Source organism: Manacus vitellinus, unplaced genomic scaffold, assembly GCF_001715985.3.
Source record: "Manacus vitellinus isolate BGI_N305 unplaced genomic scaffold, ASM171598v3 scaffold_26_pilon, whole genome shotgun sequence".
NCBI classification, from domain to species: Eukaryota; Metazoa; Chordata; class Aves; order Passeriformes; family Pipridae; genus Manacus; species Manacus vitellinus.
The window spans coordinates 8,291,856-8,308,287 of NW_021939960.1; the positions used below are offsets into that span (position 1 = coordinate 8,291,856).

A 16,432-nucleotide genomic window follows, 5' to 3' on the forward strand; every position below is an offset into this window, starting at 1 on the left:
CCCAGTGGTGTCCCCCCATGCAACCCTCTCCCTGCTCTCTACCCTCCCGATGCTGCACCCCAAAAATCCTTCCCTGCCCTCCCAGTTGTGCAATGCTTTTTTCTTTTTCCTTTTTGTATTTTTTTCCCCGCCTCACCCCAAATCTTTCCCGCAGCCCTCAATACACCCTCATCACCCTGTGAGGTGCACCAGGAGGGATGTACGTGGACACCCTGAGCCCTGGCAGAGCTGGGGTGCTCCCCTATGCCCCTCATCCCCCTCAACCACCCCATTGCACCCCGCTGCTGCTGTGATTTTAGTAACTTTTTAGATTAATTGTGTTTTCAGCTCAGTTTTTCTCCATTGCATGCCAGTTCTTCCCTGAAGGCATTTGAGAAGCACATGTGGAGTTCAATCCCATGATGCTGGGCAGGATGTCCGGAGCATCCCAAAGCCAGGTGCTGGTGCAGAGGCCATTGTGTTTGATGCTAATGCTGCAGGAGGGGCTTTACCCTGAAGTGAAGGACAAGTGTGGAGATAGAGTGACAACAAAAATGGGAGTAGTTGAGCCGAATGCAGCTGAGCAATTGCACTGCTGTGAAAACTAAAGTGCTTCTGTTGGTGGCTTCGTGCTGGGCTGGCATGGAGGGGCCAGTCCACCTTGGATAAATCCATGGGCTCTGTGGAGGTGAAGATCACGTTGTGGGGTCCCTGTGGGTCAGGCAGGTGTTTCTGCAGGGCGTGAACCCGCTTGTGAAGTCACATCGGACGCGTTGGGTCAGGGCACTGCTCCAGCCATGCCCTGGGGAAGTGGTGAGAGCCAAGTGGCATCTCTGCCGTGCTTTGTGCCACTGCTTGAAGGACTTCATAGGGGTCTGAGCTTGAACAACTTGCTTTGTTGGCACTGACTTCTCCATACCTGGATGTGGGCTGATCTCCAGCACTGTGGGCAGCAGGGCAAGGGAGGGGATTCTCTCCCTCTGCTCTGCTCTGCTGCGACCCCTCCTGCAGTGCTGCCTCCAGCTCTAGGGCCTCCAACATCAGAAGGATGTGGAGCTGCTGGAGTGAGTCCACAGGAGGCCATGGACATACTCTGAGTGCCGGAGCATCTCTGCTATGGAGACAGGCTGGGAGAGCTGGGAGTGTTTGGCTTGGAGAAGAGAAGGCTCTGGGAAGACCTTAGAGAACCTTCCAGTGCCTAAAGGGGCTCCAAGAGAGCTGGAGAGGGAGTGCTGTCTTACATCTATTGCTGATTTATTAGAAATGCACACTTTTAAATAGTTTCCAGATGTCACTTTGTTTCTGCGGGCTTGACATGCTTTTTTAATTTGAATTTTGTGTGTGTGACTTTGGAGGAAGGAAGAGTCCCTGTTTTTACCATGAAGGATACAGTGATGAGCTCCTCTGGCAGCATGAAATCCTTCTGAGATAGTTTGAAATACTCAGTGTTAAGGTGCGTTGCCAAATGTATCTTCACAGAGTTTTCAGTGGATGCCAGGACCATTTTTTTTTTTGACCTCTCATACTCTGCCCTTCATCTCCTGCACCTTAGTCCCACCCACGCCCATCACTCTCACCCAGCCTGCAGGGTGTGTGTTGGGTTGAGCCTCCCCTCATCCCTCCTCCTGGGAAGGATCACTTGGGGATTTGCTTGTCTACTCTCTGTAGGAACGTGTGGTCCTTGCAGCCCCTTGTCCCACCACACCAATGTTCCTTCTGTGACCAAGGCTATCAGGGAGACCTTCTGACACGGGGCTTCCCCTCGTTTCTTCACAGGCAGCTGGTGACCCAGGGCTCTCCCGCTCCTGCTGGGATGGCGACACCGGACGTCAGCGTCCACATGGAGGAGGTGGTGGTGGTGACGACGCCTGACGGCGCCGTGGACGGCGGGGGCATGGAGGAGGTGAAGACAGTGCTGGTCACCACCAACCTGTCCCAGCACGGGTAAGAGACAGGGTTGGTGCACACTGAGGGGATGTGCTGGAAACTCTCCCACCCGTTGGTGTAGTCAGCTGGGCTGGGATTTAATCCCCCACTGCTCCCTCCCGTGAGTCCCTGGTGCCTCGTTAGGGCCTCGCTGACACCCCAGGACCATACCCAGGGCTCTGCAGCTCTGAACTTGCAGAGCAGGCTCCACTGTTTTTTCTGTTAAAGCTGAGTTACCACTGGTGGTTTTGAGCTGGTGCTACCCAGAGTAAAAAGCAATAAAGCCTTTTTATTTATTTATTTATTTATATCTTAAAAAACTAAAAAAACCAAAACCCCAACCCAAAATATCCTTTTCTGAGTGGATGTGGATGTTGGAATGGGCACAAATCCGGTTGGAACAGGACACCAGGAGCTAAATCAATGTTTGTCTGCTATTTATTTCACAATTGCTTCACTGAGCTGCGTACCTCCAAGGGATGAGTCTGGCTGCAGCACGGTGAGGGTGATGCAGCTGGACTCCCATTCCCTGAAGGTGGGTGAGTTTGGGGCTGTTTTTCAGCCAAGCTCTGCAGGAACCTGCACTGCCAGCAATGGGAGTGAGAGGTGGCCTTGAAACCACACAGTGCTGAACGGGGAGGCACTGCTCAAAAAACCCAGAGTGAACGTGTCTGGTTGTCCAAGTGCTGTTGCTTTGCCTAATTTCTGCCTTTTTTGTTGGAATTTCGGATTTAAGGCTGTTGGTTCAGATCTGGCCTGTTCAGTGGCAGATGGGCCATGGCCAAGGAGCCTGGCTGGTACCATGTGGTGATGGGCTCTTTGCTTTATTTCTTTGTTTTTCATGGGATGGTACCCAGAGCCATTTTTGTGCTTTGCTCTTTTGGTGGGCAGAAAATCCAGATTAACACCTGGAGCTGGATCTAGGCAGGTTTGTCTGATTCAGAAGTCCCTGTATTTGAAATAAGTAGGTGGTGAGTGGCTGTTTATTCGTCTCCATAAGAAGGAGGTGTTTGTCTCCTTTTCTCAAACATGTCTTTGTGTCAGTGCCCTGGGGCTTTGGGCAGGGCAGAAGGGGACAGTGCATTCCCTTTGTGCTGCTCCAATCCAATGGGATAAAACCCATTTACAGATGAATTTCTGGTAGAGAAGGGACAGGGACACAGGCAGAGGCAAGAGCTGTCAGTGCTGGGATGGGCAGGATCTGCCCAGCTCCTCCACATCCTGAGTCTGTGAGTGCTTCCAAAAGCCTTCTCTATTCCCAGAAGAGTGGCTGATGGTGGGGAAGAAGGGTTCCACTCCTCTTGCTTTCTGTCCCATGGTGACTTCCTTGGCTCCCTCAGTGGAGAAGCAGCCAGACGTGAAACCTGGGATATGCCTGCTCTTGGATGCAGGATGGTTCCTGGTTGTAAAGTGGCTCTGAGCGTCTGCAGATCCACATGCGTGTTGTCTGGGAACATGGATCACAGCAGAGTTTGGCTCAGTCAGTTTGGTTTCTTTTTGCTCTTAGTTTCCCTCCTGTTTTAGCTTGGAAACCTTTTCTCACCCTCCCAGTGTCCCCTGGATGGTCAGGAGCGGGACAGCTCTGCACAGCAGAGGGAGGAACATTTTCATTTAGTCGCAGCTACGAGCAGAGATAACTTGGCAGGCACAAAGAGGAAAACCTGAGGGTTTTCCATGCAGCTCTCTGGAGAAGGGCTGCTGAGCAGACTCCTGGCTCCCCCCTGCTTGGAGATGGTAGTGGGTCCATGGAAAGGATGTAGATTTTGGGGTCATGGAGCAAAACCTGCCTGACTCTCCTTGCCGAGCAGGGCAGTGGAGCTGGTGGAGGGTGGCAGCATGAGCCACCCACAGTCTCTTCATGGCTTTGGATGGTTGCCTTCATGGGGCTCTACTCCCACAGGGGTGCTGGCTTCCTCTCCCTTTCCCTCTGTAGCCCCAGCTGGCATCAGGAGAGTGACTGCAGGCATGGGCTGAGATCCCTCAGTGTTGGCTCGGTCACCACTCCTTCAACTTGCCTTGTGTGGCACTTAAACCAAGCTCAGCTTGGGGTCTGGTGCCTTTTTCTAGTGCTCCTTTGGGTATGGATTTGCTATTAAAAAAACTCCCTATGCAACCAATTGTTAACAGCTTAATTAGTCTGTGTGTTCTTAAGGAAAAGGCAGAGGGAAATGGGAAAATAATAATGAGCAAGAAGCTTTTCACTTTGGTCTGCGATTAGAAGGGGTCTATGCTTGGTGCTCTGACAAGGTAGTTGTATTTTTGATCATCAGCCCCAGCTCAAGGTTTTTGGGGGGAGACTTTTCTCTCTCAAGTTCCCAGGCGAGGCAGGAGAGAGGAGAAAGGAGATGCTGGCCTGCTGTGTTATCCACACGTGCTTTCTTCTCTTCCTCCCATCTGGTTTATGGATCCTCCTGGGGAGGAAGATGAGAACCATCCTCCCTGGGCTTCGTCATGGTAACCAGCAAAGGCAGGACTGGCTTGGGGGGTTGCACTGCTGGGGCTTGGAAGATGTTTGTGTTTTCTCTTGCCTCTGCCTCTGGAATGGGATGGGAGAAGCAGTGTGGAGACGCTCGCCTTTTCTTGTGGTTTTATCTCCTCCCCAGTTATATCTCCATGGCAGACACAGACTTCAGTGGCTTGAATTTTTAGTACAAGCTTGGAGTTGGTTTGTTTTCCTCTGGGGGTTTAAGGCGTGGGCTGGGTTATTCCTCCCCATCCAGTCGTGCCTTTCGGTCATTTTTCGGAGCGGTGCGAATGCGATGGAGTCCTGGAGGAAGCTCTGTTTCAGGTGCTGACTTTCTGCTGCAGGGGTTTCTTCTGGGTAAGTTGGTGTTGATTCTTGATCTGGTGGCAGGTGGAGGCAGGTCAGGGTCAGAGCTGTGGGGGTGCTGGGCTGTGCACACCAGAGGTGGCTGCTGCCTTTGGCACCCTGCTGAAGTGGTACATACTTTTCTCCAAATGTACCTGGAGAAATGCAAGAAGCCAGCAGCAAACTCATGAAAAATAAACAGGTTACGGTTCTTCTGTTCTTCTGTCAGACTGCCACTTCTCTAATACTCACCTGTGTGCAGATGCCTTAGGAAAGAGTTTGCCTTTTTGAGTTCTTTTGTGTTACCCATCTCCTTCCCCTCCCAGGTCTCTGGGCTGTTGGTCTCTGGGAGGTGCAGAGGCACTGTGACATCCATCCCCTTTCTGTCACAGCTGGATCTGCCTCCATCTCTCTCTTCTCTGGAGCAGCATCTCCAAGTTACTCACCCGGTGAGGCCGAGCTGCCGCCCACACTTTCCTTATCTCTGTGCTGCTCCCCACAGGTACCTGCCCTGCAGCTGCCAAGGGGAGGGATGCTTTGAAGCTGCAGTTCCACCCTGGAGCTGTGTGTTAGGAATCAGGATGGAAAAACCAGTTGCTCTTGAATTTCCTTGTCCCCGTGGCACCGCAGGTGGAAAATGCGGTTGGCAGTGAGTCATTAGGACCATCTTTTAATTCACCCATGATACCAAACTGGGGTAGATTTCAGGTTTGTTTTCTCCATACAGTCTTCCTAGAAAGTTTATATGCCAAAGTGAAAAACTAATTGTATTTCCCCCCCCTTCCCCTGCGGGACAAGCTTGATGCAGCAATTACTCATCTTCAATAACACTACCAAACGTACAGCTTAAAAGGAAGGTAGATTTAGATGAGATTTTAGGAAGAAATCCTGCCCTGTGAGGGTGGAGAGGCACCGGCTCAGGTTGCCCAGAGAAGCTGTGGCTGCCCCATCCTTGGAAGTGTTCAAGCACAAGTCAGACAAGGCTTGGAGCAACCTGGGATAGTGGAAGGTGTCCCTGCCTGTGGCAGAGAGGTTGGAATGAGATGGTCTTTAAGGTCTCTTCCAACCCAAACCATTTTGTGGTTTAATGAAAACCCATTAGGAATGGTCCCTGCTGAGCACTGGCTGTGATGCACAGGTCAGATCTGTAGGGGTACCAGATGGGGGTACCAGTTGAGGGGGTGAGGAACATGTCCCTGATCACAGCTCCAAATGCCTGTTCCCTGAGAGTGTGCACCAAAGCTCATTGAAGGGGCTTGAGGCTCTGTATGCCACAGTGAGAGCTGGGACGTGAGAACAACAAGGGTGTGGGTGCTGTGCAGGACCCACTGTGTGACTGTGGGCAAAACACTAAGAGAAGGCAGAGATCTCCAGTGTGAGAAGGATGGAAGCAGCTGGATATCTAGCTATTGGTGGATATCATGGGTATATCAGGTTCTAAGAGGCTCAGAGATCAGATTGTGAGGGTCTGTCTCATGTCATCTCTGCTCACAGATCTGCTGTTGGGATTTGTCAAACTTCTTTACAGTGTCTCTGCGGCTCCTTGAGGCCCCGCTCCCACGAGCATCCTGCATACCAGGGGATTCAGCCAGTCCTTTGCCCAGACAGCAGCAGCATGTTTCACACATGTTTTTCCTGGGGAAATCTCAGGCAGAGCTGCCAGAAGCTGGCAGTGAGTTCTGAGCAAGGGGCTGTGCTGACAGCATCCCTCCACGCCAGCTCTCCAGCATGGGCTGGGCTGGAGGCAGCTCCATGGGGCTGGGATTAAAGGGGAGGCAAGGCAGAGCCAGCCAGGCTGCTGACAGGGGCCTGCCTGCTGTGGGGCTCTTCATCTCCACATGGAAAAATGGAGTTGAGCCTCCCAAACCCAGAGCTGACTTTTAGCTCTTGTGAGAAAATGTGGTCTGAGGGACTTCTGAGGCAATGTCTCCACGGGGCATTGGGCGTGGGGGTGGCACAGCCACATGGCTTAAGGATGTCTCTGACTCTCTTTCCAGCGGTGACATAAACGAAGACACTCTGGAGACTGAAAATGCAGCTGCTGCAGCTGCTGCTGCTTTCACGGCCTCCACACACCTGAAGGAAGCGGTTCTAGGTAGGTCAGCTCCTTCCATAGCCCCTTGGTTGAGCTGTGCCAGCTCCACTACCCCCACCATGGCACAACCGTGCTCTGGTGCTGGCTGAGAAAGTCTGGGCACTGCTGTGTGGAGCCACCGGGGTACCAGGGATGTTCTCCTGTTGGCCTTGGGGATGCTCTCCCAGGGGTACCAGGGATGCTCTCCCAGCATCCAGGGGAGCCCAGTGGGCAGCAGAGGGTTGGGTGATCAGGAGGGAGCTGGCAGTGCCTGGCTGGGCTGCTGCTGCCCTCTCCTGGTGCGGGATGAGTCCCTCTGCCTGGCCATCCCTGGCTTCTGCCCTTCCAGCCTGCCATGGCAGTGTCAGTTTTGCAGCAAACTCACTGGCTTTGGTTACAGGTAAAAGTGAATATAGGGAGGAAACACTGTGACCAGCTGGGATGGAGTTGACTTAAAGCCAGGTTTAGTCTAAAACCAAGGGTGTCTGCACCCAAATAGCATCATTCATTTCTTTTTTTATCAAGAGTGAGACCACTGACTTCTTAGATTCCACGTGCTCAGCTGCAGCTCAGTTGGCATAAATCTACCTGGGCTGTTTTGCCTGAGAAGTTTGGGTGTTTGGATGCTTTAGTAGCAAAGTGCAAGTGAGTGGTGGCCACAAACCCCAATACACTCCACCATGCAACATCTACTCTTTTTTCATTCCTGAGTTTCAAAACTGCTTTTCACTGCATGTGTGCCTCGGGGAGGTGAATGGAGGGCTGTGGCTCATGTTTCTTTTTGATCTGTCCCTTCCTCTGATCCCTGTGAGAAGTGAAGATGGCTGAAGATGAGGACAGTTTGGAGGCAGAGATTGTCTACCCCATCACCTGCGGGGACAGCAAAGCCAACCTCATCTGGAGGAAGTTTGTGTGCCCTGGGATCAATGTGAAGTGTGTGCAGGTGAGAGCAGAGAGCCCATCTCTGGGCTCATGCCTGTGTTGTGGGCTCACCTGGCCTGTCCTGGTTGTGATGAGCTGTGGTAGCTGCATCAAAACCACATCTTGTTGGGAAAGGAGGAAATTTTCCTGGTACTGTGGTACCTGATATTGGTCTTGGCCAAGTCAAGCAGTTCTGGCTGGAGAGATGCTGCCTCAACTAAACGTGTTATTGAAAATTTTGAGAAATTTGGGCACTTCCAGTATCTGCTCAGTTGGAAAGTTGATAGTTGGAGAAGTGGGGACCTACTGAAGAGCTCCTACTATGTCCTGGGTAGCTCATGGTTAAAATTTTCATGAATTCACTAATGCACTGTAAGTGAGTCATTGCTGGCATTTGTACATGGCCTAAACAATACCCTGCTAAGGGAGAGTCTCCTTGGGCTCTGCTGCAAGAGGGCTCCCAAAGGATGGTCCTTACCTTTCCTAGGAGAGATGGTCTTCTCCATCCCTAAGGCAGAGTACAGGTACTGCTGCAAGTAATGTTGCTGCCACCTAAAATCCATCCTCTGCACTGAAGCCCATGTCCTTGTTAAGAGAAGCAGTTTCTCATGCACTCATGGTGGTGTTGCTCTGTGTTGGTCAATGTGGGCATGGAGAGGCGGAGCCCTGGGTTTGGGAAATCCTTTGAGATGGTCTGTAAGGTAACACTTTAGAGAGCTGCCTGTTCGCAGCTGGACTTGAGGAACTTGGAGGTCTTTGCCAACCTTAACGACTTTATAATTCTGTGATTCTGCAGTTTGCTGTTAGGTCAGCACGTGTGTTCAGTCATGGCTGGGTGTGTAGGGCAATAAAAGAAAGGGAAAGAGTTGGCAAGGTGTGTGCCAGCTGCCTGAAGCTGGTTTTCAGTAGAAGTGGGTGTGTGCTGCGAGAGAGGCCAGAGGTTCCACTGATACCAATGGTTGGGCTCGGGAGCAGGAGGTCCAAAGACCAAATGGTCTTTGATCCCACAAATGGGCTTCTTCCCTCTCTCCTGTGGGCCTTAACATGTCCCTGGACCCAAATGTTACTGGTGCAGCCCAGCTTTTGCTGAGCCCACTGTTAGTGGGAGTGTGAGCAGCTCCCTGCTGTTAATGATGCTTTGCACAAGCTCCGGGTGCTTTTTCCCAACTGTCCTGCCTGGGCTGGGCACTTCCAAACTCACACAGACCCCAAGCCCTTGGCTCTGAGCAGCTGTTAACTAACCATCCATGTTTGGCTTTAATCTTTTTAACTTGGCCAGGGTTCTCTGGGGTGGGAAGTATGTGCCAGCCATCTGGTTTGGTGGCGTTAAATGGCACGTGGAGGCTGCGGTGCAGCTGCACCCACTGCTGGGCACCAGGAAATGCCGCCAGGCTCCACGGCTGAACCCTGCTGGCAGGGCACCCCTGGGTTATTTACAGCTTGTGGCAATGATGTTGCACCTCTGCCTTCTGCAGTTCGATGATCACCTAATTAGCCCCAAGGAGTTTGTCCACTTGGCAGGCAAGTCCACCCTGAAGGATTGGAAGCGGGCGATCCGGATGAACGGGATCATGCTCCGGTGAGTCTCTTCCTTTTTATCTGTGGACACTTCTTTCTCAGGGAATAGTGGTGGGGCAGAACAGAGCCTTTGGCACAGTTGTTTTCCTGCTGAGGGAGCAAATGAACCACTAAACATTTGTTTTAATGACAACCTGGCCCCAAATGTGGTCAGTCCAATGGCTTTGCTCTGTCCTTGTGCCTAGGGAATAATTTGGGGCAAGAAATATTTCTCTGGTCATTTTAGGACTTGAACCACACTGAGATCCCAGCTGGTGTAAGGACACTGGAAATTTTAATGGTCACTGGTGGTCAGGCCATGCTGTCTGTGGGTTCCCAGTATGACCCACCAGATGGAATTGGTCTGGTCATCACTAATGCTCTGGCTGCAGCATGTCTGCTTGACATCACTTGGAAAAAAAAAAAAAAGAGATTCTTTATGCAAGCATTTATCTTGTCTAGTCTTAACTACAGTAATTCAATTCTTCTATGGTCTTCCTGAACACCAGCCTGAGACTGTGATTTAATTAAAGTCTGTCTCTGCCTTTGGGCAGGATAAAAAAGCATCACCTCTTTCTCCAGGAATTGTCAGTGGTTTTGTGCTCTTTTCACAGGGTGACATTGCCTCTCCCTATATTCTTCTGCTTCAATGCAGGCCTCTCCCATATTCCTCTTAAGCAGCTTTTCCTCCACGTAGATTTTGCATAATAGGCTTAGGCTTTGACAAGGCAGGGCTTTGAGGGGAAAAAAAAAAAACAACTAGAGGAGGAATGTGTGAAGGCAAGCCCAGCAGCCCATGGGAGCTGGGAATCCTTGGGAAGCTCAGGGGGTTGTTGGCCAGGAAGGCTTGGGGATGCTTCGGAGACAATGTGCTTAGACTGGGAAGATCCCAAATGCCAGTGTTGCCACCCCCTTTGCTTGAGATGAGAGATCTGATTTTAGTTTATGAATAGGGTTATGCCCCATCTTTTTTTGAGGTGTAGAGTCAGAAAGGGAAGGAAGGAAGAGGCTCCCTGCGGTCTCACCCTGAACTGAGACTTGAGCTGGCCCTTCTGCTGGAAGCTGCAGCTTCTGAGGGGATGTGCTGGTGCGACCAGAGAGGGACTTTCTCCTCCCCTTCCTCCCACAGCAAACGACTTCATCAGCTCCAGTAAGGGCTCCTGTTGCCTCTGAGAAGTTTGGTGTGAAGGCTGCCAGGAGCTGCATCTCGGAGCTCTTGGCTCTTGCTGACGTGCCTGTCCCTGTGCTTGCTCCTCCTCTTTCAGGAAGATCATGGACTCAGGAGAGCTGGATTTCTACCAGCACACGAAGGTGTGTTCCAACACGTGCCGGAGCACCAAAATCGACCTGACTGGAGCCAGGGTGTCCCTGACCAGCCAGACATCGACGGAATACATCCCTCTGACTCCCGCCTCTGCCGATGGTACGTCCAGCCATTCCTCACATCAAAGCACAGGAACCATGCTACGTAACCAAGGTCCCTTAGGGCTGGAGCTTCCCTTCTGGCCTCCTGCCTTTCCCAAAACCAGGCAGCTGAAGCAGAGGACTGCAATTAATCTGTTGTTTGATGAAGTTCCCTTCTGTCCTCACTGCTGGTCGGGCTGTGTCCATAGGGATCAGCTTGGCTTCTCCTGCTGCACAGGGTGCCTGGGTAGGAGTCCCTTCTCCTCTCAGCTCTAACCTGACTTCTTCTGGAATAATTTAGGGGATTTTATTTAAGGCTCACTTATCAGGTTGGTCTGATGAAAGATTAAAGAGAACTGGGGGACACAGCAGATTACTTTTTTATCTGCACTTGTGAATGTAGATCTTAAAAGTGATGGGGCTATATAGCTGTAGCCCTGAACTTAATGGCTTTGAGCTGAAAAAGGGTAGGTTTAGATTGGCTGTTGGGAAGAAATTCTTCCCTGTGAGGGTGGTGAGGCCCTGGCACAGGTTGCCCAGAGAAACTGTGGCTGCCCTGTCCCTGGAAGTGTTCAAGGCCAGGTTGGACGGGGCTTGGAGCAACCTGGTCTAGTGGAAGGTGTCCCTGCACATGGCAGAGAAGTGGAATGAGATGAGCTTTGAGGTCACTCCCAGTCCAAACCATTCTCTGATTTTATGAACTTGACCTGTAATTACAGGTGGCTGTTTTATTGGAAAGCTTTCTAATTTTGGAATACTTCTATATTTCATAACAACTTTTCCATCTGAGCATGAAGAACANCCCCCAAAGTTCCCCATGTCCCAAGCTCCTAGTGGTGCTGTGGGACAGGGTAAGCCCCTTGTCTGGCTCTCCAGAGTTCCCATGGCACCACATCCTGGTGTTGAGGTGGGGAAGGTGATGCCAATGCACAGCACAGCCTGTTCCAAGCCCTCCTGATAAACATGGACATCAGCTCACCGATGGGAGACACTTCCCATGCCACTGAGCTGTGCTGGAATAACCAGAGCCCCGAGGGCTGTGGAGTAAAGGAGCAGAGTGATTGGATTTAATGGCAGCAGCTGAGCATTCCAAACACTCTGCACAGCTCCGTGGGGCTCTGGCCAGATTCCCATCCATCCCGCTCCTGCGCACGGCTTGAATGACGCCGGTTCCTTGGCTCTATGGTAACAAAACCGCTGAGATTTGGCAGAGCTGGAAGGAGGGAGGGAGCCCTCCTGCATCCCTGCACAGCTGGGGGCTGCTCTCCCCTTCGAGGCTTTAGAAACCCTCCAGACAAATGGTGGCTGGGTAAAAAGGGCTGCCAGAAAAATCAGACTAAATCTGTTTGACTTTTGCCCTTAGCAGTACTGGTGTGTTTGCAGGGGAAAATGGGAGGGAAATGCTGCTTTTGAGCATGTGTTCTTGTGCTGCAAGGGTTGCAGGAGTAATCTCTGGGGATTGCACTCCAATGTGGAAAAATAAGTACAGCTGGCACAGCAACCACTTGGGCGTCTCCCTCTGTTTGGTGTTGAGAGTTGGATTCAAACAAAAGTGATCCTGTCCAATAAAAAGGAGCAGTCATGGAAGTGCAGCAAGGGAGTGCTTCCCTTGGAAACAGCCCGTGAAAATACAGGGGAAAAATCAGGACTTGGGAATTTTTTTTTTCTTTTCTTTTTTGCTATTGGTTGCAGTGAATGGATCCCCGGCTACAATAACCATAGAAACATGCGAGGATGCCAGTGATTGGAGCACCAGCATTGGAGGTATGGCTTGAGAATCCTGCCAGGCTTGGCCCAGCTGGGTGAAGGAGATGTGGGGAAACAGGGAAATAGGAGGGATGAGGAGCAGGAAGGACCCTCTTGCCAGATCAGCCTTGCATGAATCTCCACTGGGATTATTCCATTGCTGCTTACGGAGCAAAGTGTGGTGTTATATCCCACCGGTGTGTGGGCTTGGCTGCAGCATCACCTGGGGAAGAAGTTGTTTCCAAGCATTAAGATGTCAAAGCCACGGCCAAATGTGGCTCTAGGGGTTTAAAAAAAAAAAAATCTATCAGAGGGGTCATAAAATCATTCTTTTTCCTTGGTGTGCTCTGAGTACTGGGCTTTTCTGTAGCATCAGTGTCCTGTTTGTGTGGGACAGAGATTGGGAGAGCATGTCCTTCCCTGACTGCCCTTCCTTTGGGCCCAGGGGTCTTGCCCCAGCCCCCTGACCTCCAGCCCAGCAGGACTGCACCCCTGCAGGGGTTGTCTGCAGCGAACCCACAGCAGATGGCCATTAAACCCCCGCTGAGGATTTTGAGGTTCTCCTTGCTTTCTCTTTCTGCAGATGACACCTTTGCTTTTTGGCAAGGTCTGAAAGACACTGGTCTCCTGGAAGAAGTGATCCACGAGTTCCATCAGGAGTTGGTGGAGACCATGAAGGGCTTGCAGCAGCGAGCGCAGGATCCCCCTCTGCAGCTCGGGGGTAAGGACCTGGGCACGGGGCTCAGTCATCTTGGGAGAGGGGCTTGTGGGTTTATTTCTCCTTGGGGATATATGGATGGCACTATAGGAATGTAGCTCATCATAACAAATCCCATTTCTGGCTGCTCCCTGGGCAGGCTCTTGGCTGTGCTCAGGGACACTTCAGGTGACCTCAGTTCTCCAATTCCCTGTGCCTGGGGCTTCCTCTCTGCTGGCTTTGGGTCTGGACAAGTGCTTGGCTTGGGAACTGAGGTGGAATCTGGACCATTGGAATAACGATACAGCAAGCAGCTACTGTGCCAGCAGATTTCTTATCACCCCTGCTAGGCAGGAGAGGACTGTTTACGCACTGGAGACCTCTTGCCCTTTCTCATGGCTTCTGCCTTCTCCTCTTCCCCAGCCTCTTGCGTTACCCTCCTGCAGATTTTGGCTGTCTCAGCTGGACGTGTTTGCTGTCGTGTGGCTTTTTCCAAGCCGTAAGTAGCTTGCATGGGGAATTTTGCTTCCTCAAAGGTCTGTGTCTTGTTTTTTAAGATGCTGTTTTACTCAACAACGTAGTCCAGAACTTTGGTATGCTGGATCTGGTCAAGAAGGTCCTGGCCAGCCACAAGTGCCAGATGGATCGCTCGAGGGAGCAGTACACACGGGATTTGGCAGGTATGTCCTCAGGCCGGTGTGACACTGGTCATTGCTGCCTTCTCTTTTGGGCTAAGAAAGTGGGGTTTGTGTTAAAGCTGGTGTTTGCTAAACCAGCCCTGATGGGACTGGCTCCAGGCATTGCCAAGTCCCTGGGAAGCTTGTCCAGGATCCAGGCTGAGCCAAACCTCTTCTCTCTCCAGCTCTGGAGCAGCAGTGTGACGAGCACCGCAAGCGAGCGAAGGAGCTCAAGCACAAATCGCAGCATCTCAACAACGTCTTGATGACCCTCACTCCTGTCTCCGTCCCCACACCTCTGAAACGTCCCAGGCTGACCAGGGCCACCTCCGGACCAGCTGCCATCACCTCCCAGGTCCTGTCCCAGCCGACACAGCTCACAGTCACCCCTGGCGTGCCAGTCTCCCAGATTGCCAACCTCCCTCTCGGCAAAGTGGTCTCGGCCCTCCCGCCCTCAGTGCTGGGGAAGAGCCCGACCCAGCCCCCCGCTGCCAGCTCCCCGGCCTCCCCACTGCTGGGGGGGTACACAGTGCTGGCCTCCGCCGGCTCCACCTTCCCCAGCACGGTGGAGATCCACCCGGACGCTTCCAACCTGACGGTGCTGAGCACGGCCGCGGTCCAGGACGGCAGCACAGTGGTGAAGGTGGTGAGCCCCTTCCAGCTCCTGACGCTGCCAGGACTCGGCACGACCATCCAGAATGTGACACAAATAGCTCCTGGAGGGAGCACGGTTGTGACTGTCCCGTCTGGTGCCGCCGAGGCCGCCGGGGACGAGCACGCTGCCGCCGCCATCGAGGTGACTGCAGTGGCCGACGAGGCCGAGCAGAAGTGAGAGGGGGGACTTGCCTGGAGGGACGCTGGCTGTGCCACTCTGGGGGGAACTGCCTCTTCTCTGGCTGCACTGTGGGACGAGGAGTGGTGTCACGAGGGGCACGGGCTAACAGGACTCAGAACGGCTCGTGTTGGGAGTGAGGAGGTTCAGGTCAGAGGAAAGGAAGGGGGAGGAAGGATGCCCAGAGAAGGGAAAGGCAAAAGTGCTCTGCCCTGTATGGAGGAGAGAAGAAAAAAAGAGCTTATTTTTTTATAAAGCTTTCCTCCCCTGTTCTCTTGGAATAGTTATCCTGCTCTGGCTCATCAACCCTGCCTCATAGGCAGACTCAGCCAGAGCAATGTCCATTGGAAGAGTGGGCAGGAGCAAAAGGAGAAGAGCAAGTGAAGCTGCCAAGGGGTCTGGCATAAGGGGAGCTTGCTGCTCCCCATCCCCAGGGGCTGCAGGGATGGAGAGGGGATGCCAAGAGCAAGGATTCCATGGATATGTACAATCATCGACACCAGGAAGGGCTCTGTGGCAGTGCGGGCGCAGGCCCCGGGAGGTTGGGTTCTGTGGGTGACACTGGCATTTTTGGGTGGCAGAAACAAGTGGGAGCTGTTGTGACAGCGGTCATGGCAGTTGCCCAGGTCTACTGGGGGAAGGAGTGGGAAGAGAGAAACCCAGAGGGCCAGGAAGAGCTGTGACTTCTGAGGATTTAGGGTCCTTTTCTAGTTTTCTCAAAAAAAAAAAAAAAAAAATCCATTCTTTGGGATTTTTTTTAAGCCAACGGCGATTTTTAAGCAAAGCCCTGGTTGGGAAGCTCATTCTGCATGGCAGAGCCGTACTGCTGAACGTGCAGAGCTGAGCCCAGCGGCCACGCTCCAAGGAGCTCACACTTCCTCACGAGGGGGGACCCCGGTGTCCCCAGTCCCCACATCCCACCGGGCGCCTCATCCCGCGGGAGCCGGGCGCTGCCGGTCCCTCCCCGCTGGATCTGAGCAGCTGTTCCGTGGTGGGGTGTTCAACCCCCTTCCCCCCAGGATTCCTTCAGCTGCCCTACCCGCTGCGGCTCCCACCAGGTCCCATCCCAGGGCCCCCGTGTGCCCTGCGGCCGCAGCGATGCTCACGCTGTCTCCGGCTGGAAGGAGTCGGGTGCTCGGGGTGCTGGGGTTTCTCCAAACTTTATCTGGCAACAGCAGCAGCGACAGGTCACTTTAATGAGTTAATAAATATTTTTTTGAAAGAGTGTTGCTGGTTTATTGTGTTTCTGCGTCTGGGTGCAACAGCTGGGGTTGCAAAGTGGGGGCTAAGGCAGGACAGGAACACTCTTTATTAGATATAAATATGTGTCCTCTGTGCTCTCTCTGGCTGTGGGTGTGTAAGGAGCCTGAAACGTGGCTCCAAAGTCTGGTTGTCCCTGGCACGGCTGGGCCGGAGTGGCTGCACCCAGTGCTGATAACCACCAGTCCCCAAGCTGTGTTTAGAAGAGTTCTGACACGTAATCATGGGGAAAAGTGATCTATTCCTCTGAGGCATTAGATTTTGTTTCGTTTCAGCAGAGGCTGAGCCGGGGCTGCAACTGAGGAGGAGTTCTGCCTTATCAGAGGCTTTTCCCTCCCAGCTGCCTGCTGTTAAGATATTGAAGTCTTATCTGTGTACTTGGGACGGCAGTAGCATGTCAAACCAAGGAAATATAAAGGTTTGTGATCACCCTGAGCTGCCTTTCGCCTCTCCAGCGTGAGCAGCAGTGCTGAGCCACACCTGGGGTGTGTTTCCAGCCCAAATCCCCCTGCTCCCATGCTGTGATGGTGAGTGAAGGTCCATCTGCACC

The 16,432-nt window shown here is 52.5% G+C and overlaps 1 protein-coding gene across 2 annotated transcripts; it reads left to right on the plus strand.

The window, feature by feature from the left end:
• Nucleotides 1-29: 29 nt before the first annotated feature.
• On the plus strand, nt 30-15,840 carry GMEB2 (glucocorticoid modulatory element binding protein 2). Of its 2 annotated transcripts, none has more exons than XM_029960328.1 (10): nt 30-437; nt 1,756-1,923; nt 6,712-6,809; nt 7,601-7,731; nt 9,185-9,288; nt 10,532-10,689; nt 12,363-12,434; nt 13,000-13,137; nt 13,671-13,793; nt 13,976-15,840. In XM_029960328.1, exons 2-10 carry the CDS (start codon nt 1,793-1,795, stop codon nt 14,620-14,622), a joined length of 1,602 nt encoding a protein of 533 aa, XP_029816188.1. In that variant the 5' UTR covers nt 30-437; nt 1,756-1,792; the 3' UTR covers nt 14,623-15,840. The 2 variants fall into 2 exon arrangements, with proteins under 2 accessions (XP_029816188.1, XP_029816189.1); XM_029960329.1 differs by having other exon boundaries at nt 7,604-7,731.
• The last annotated feature ends 592 nt before the right edge of the window (nt 15,841-16,432 follow it).

Coding starts and splice junctions, on each gene's coding strand:
- GMEB2 (XM_029960328.1), top strand. CDS start 1,793: ATGGCGACACCGGACGTCAGCGTCCACATGGAGGAGGTGGTGGTGGTG. Junction 1,924..6,711: donor ACCAACCTGTCCCAGCACGG/GTAAGAGACAGG, acceptor CTCTCTTTCCAG/CGGTGACATAAACGAAGACA. Junction 13,794..13,975: donor GTACACACGGGATTTGGCAG/GTATGTCCTCAG, acceptor TTCTCTCTCCAG/CTCTGGAGCAGCAGTGTGAC.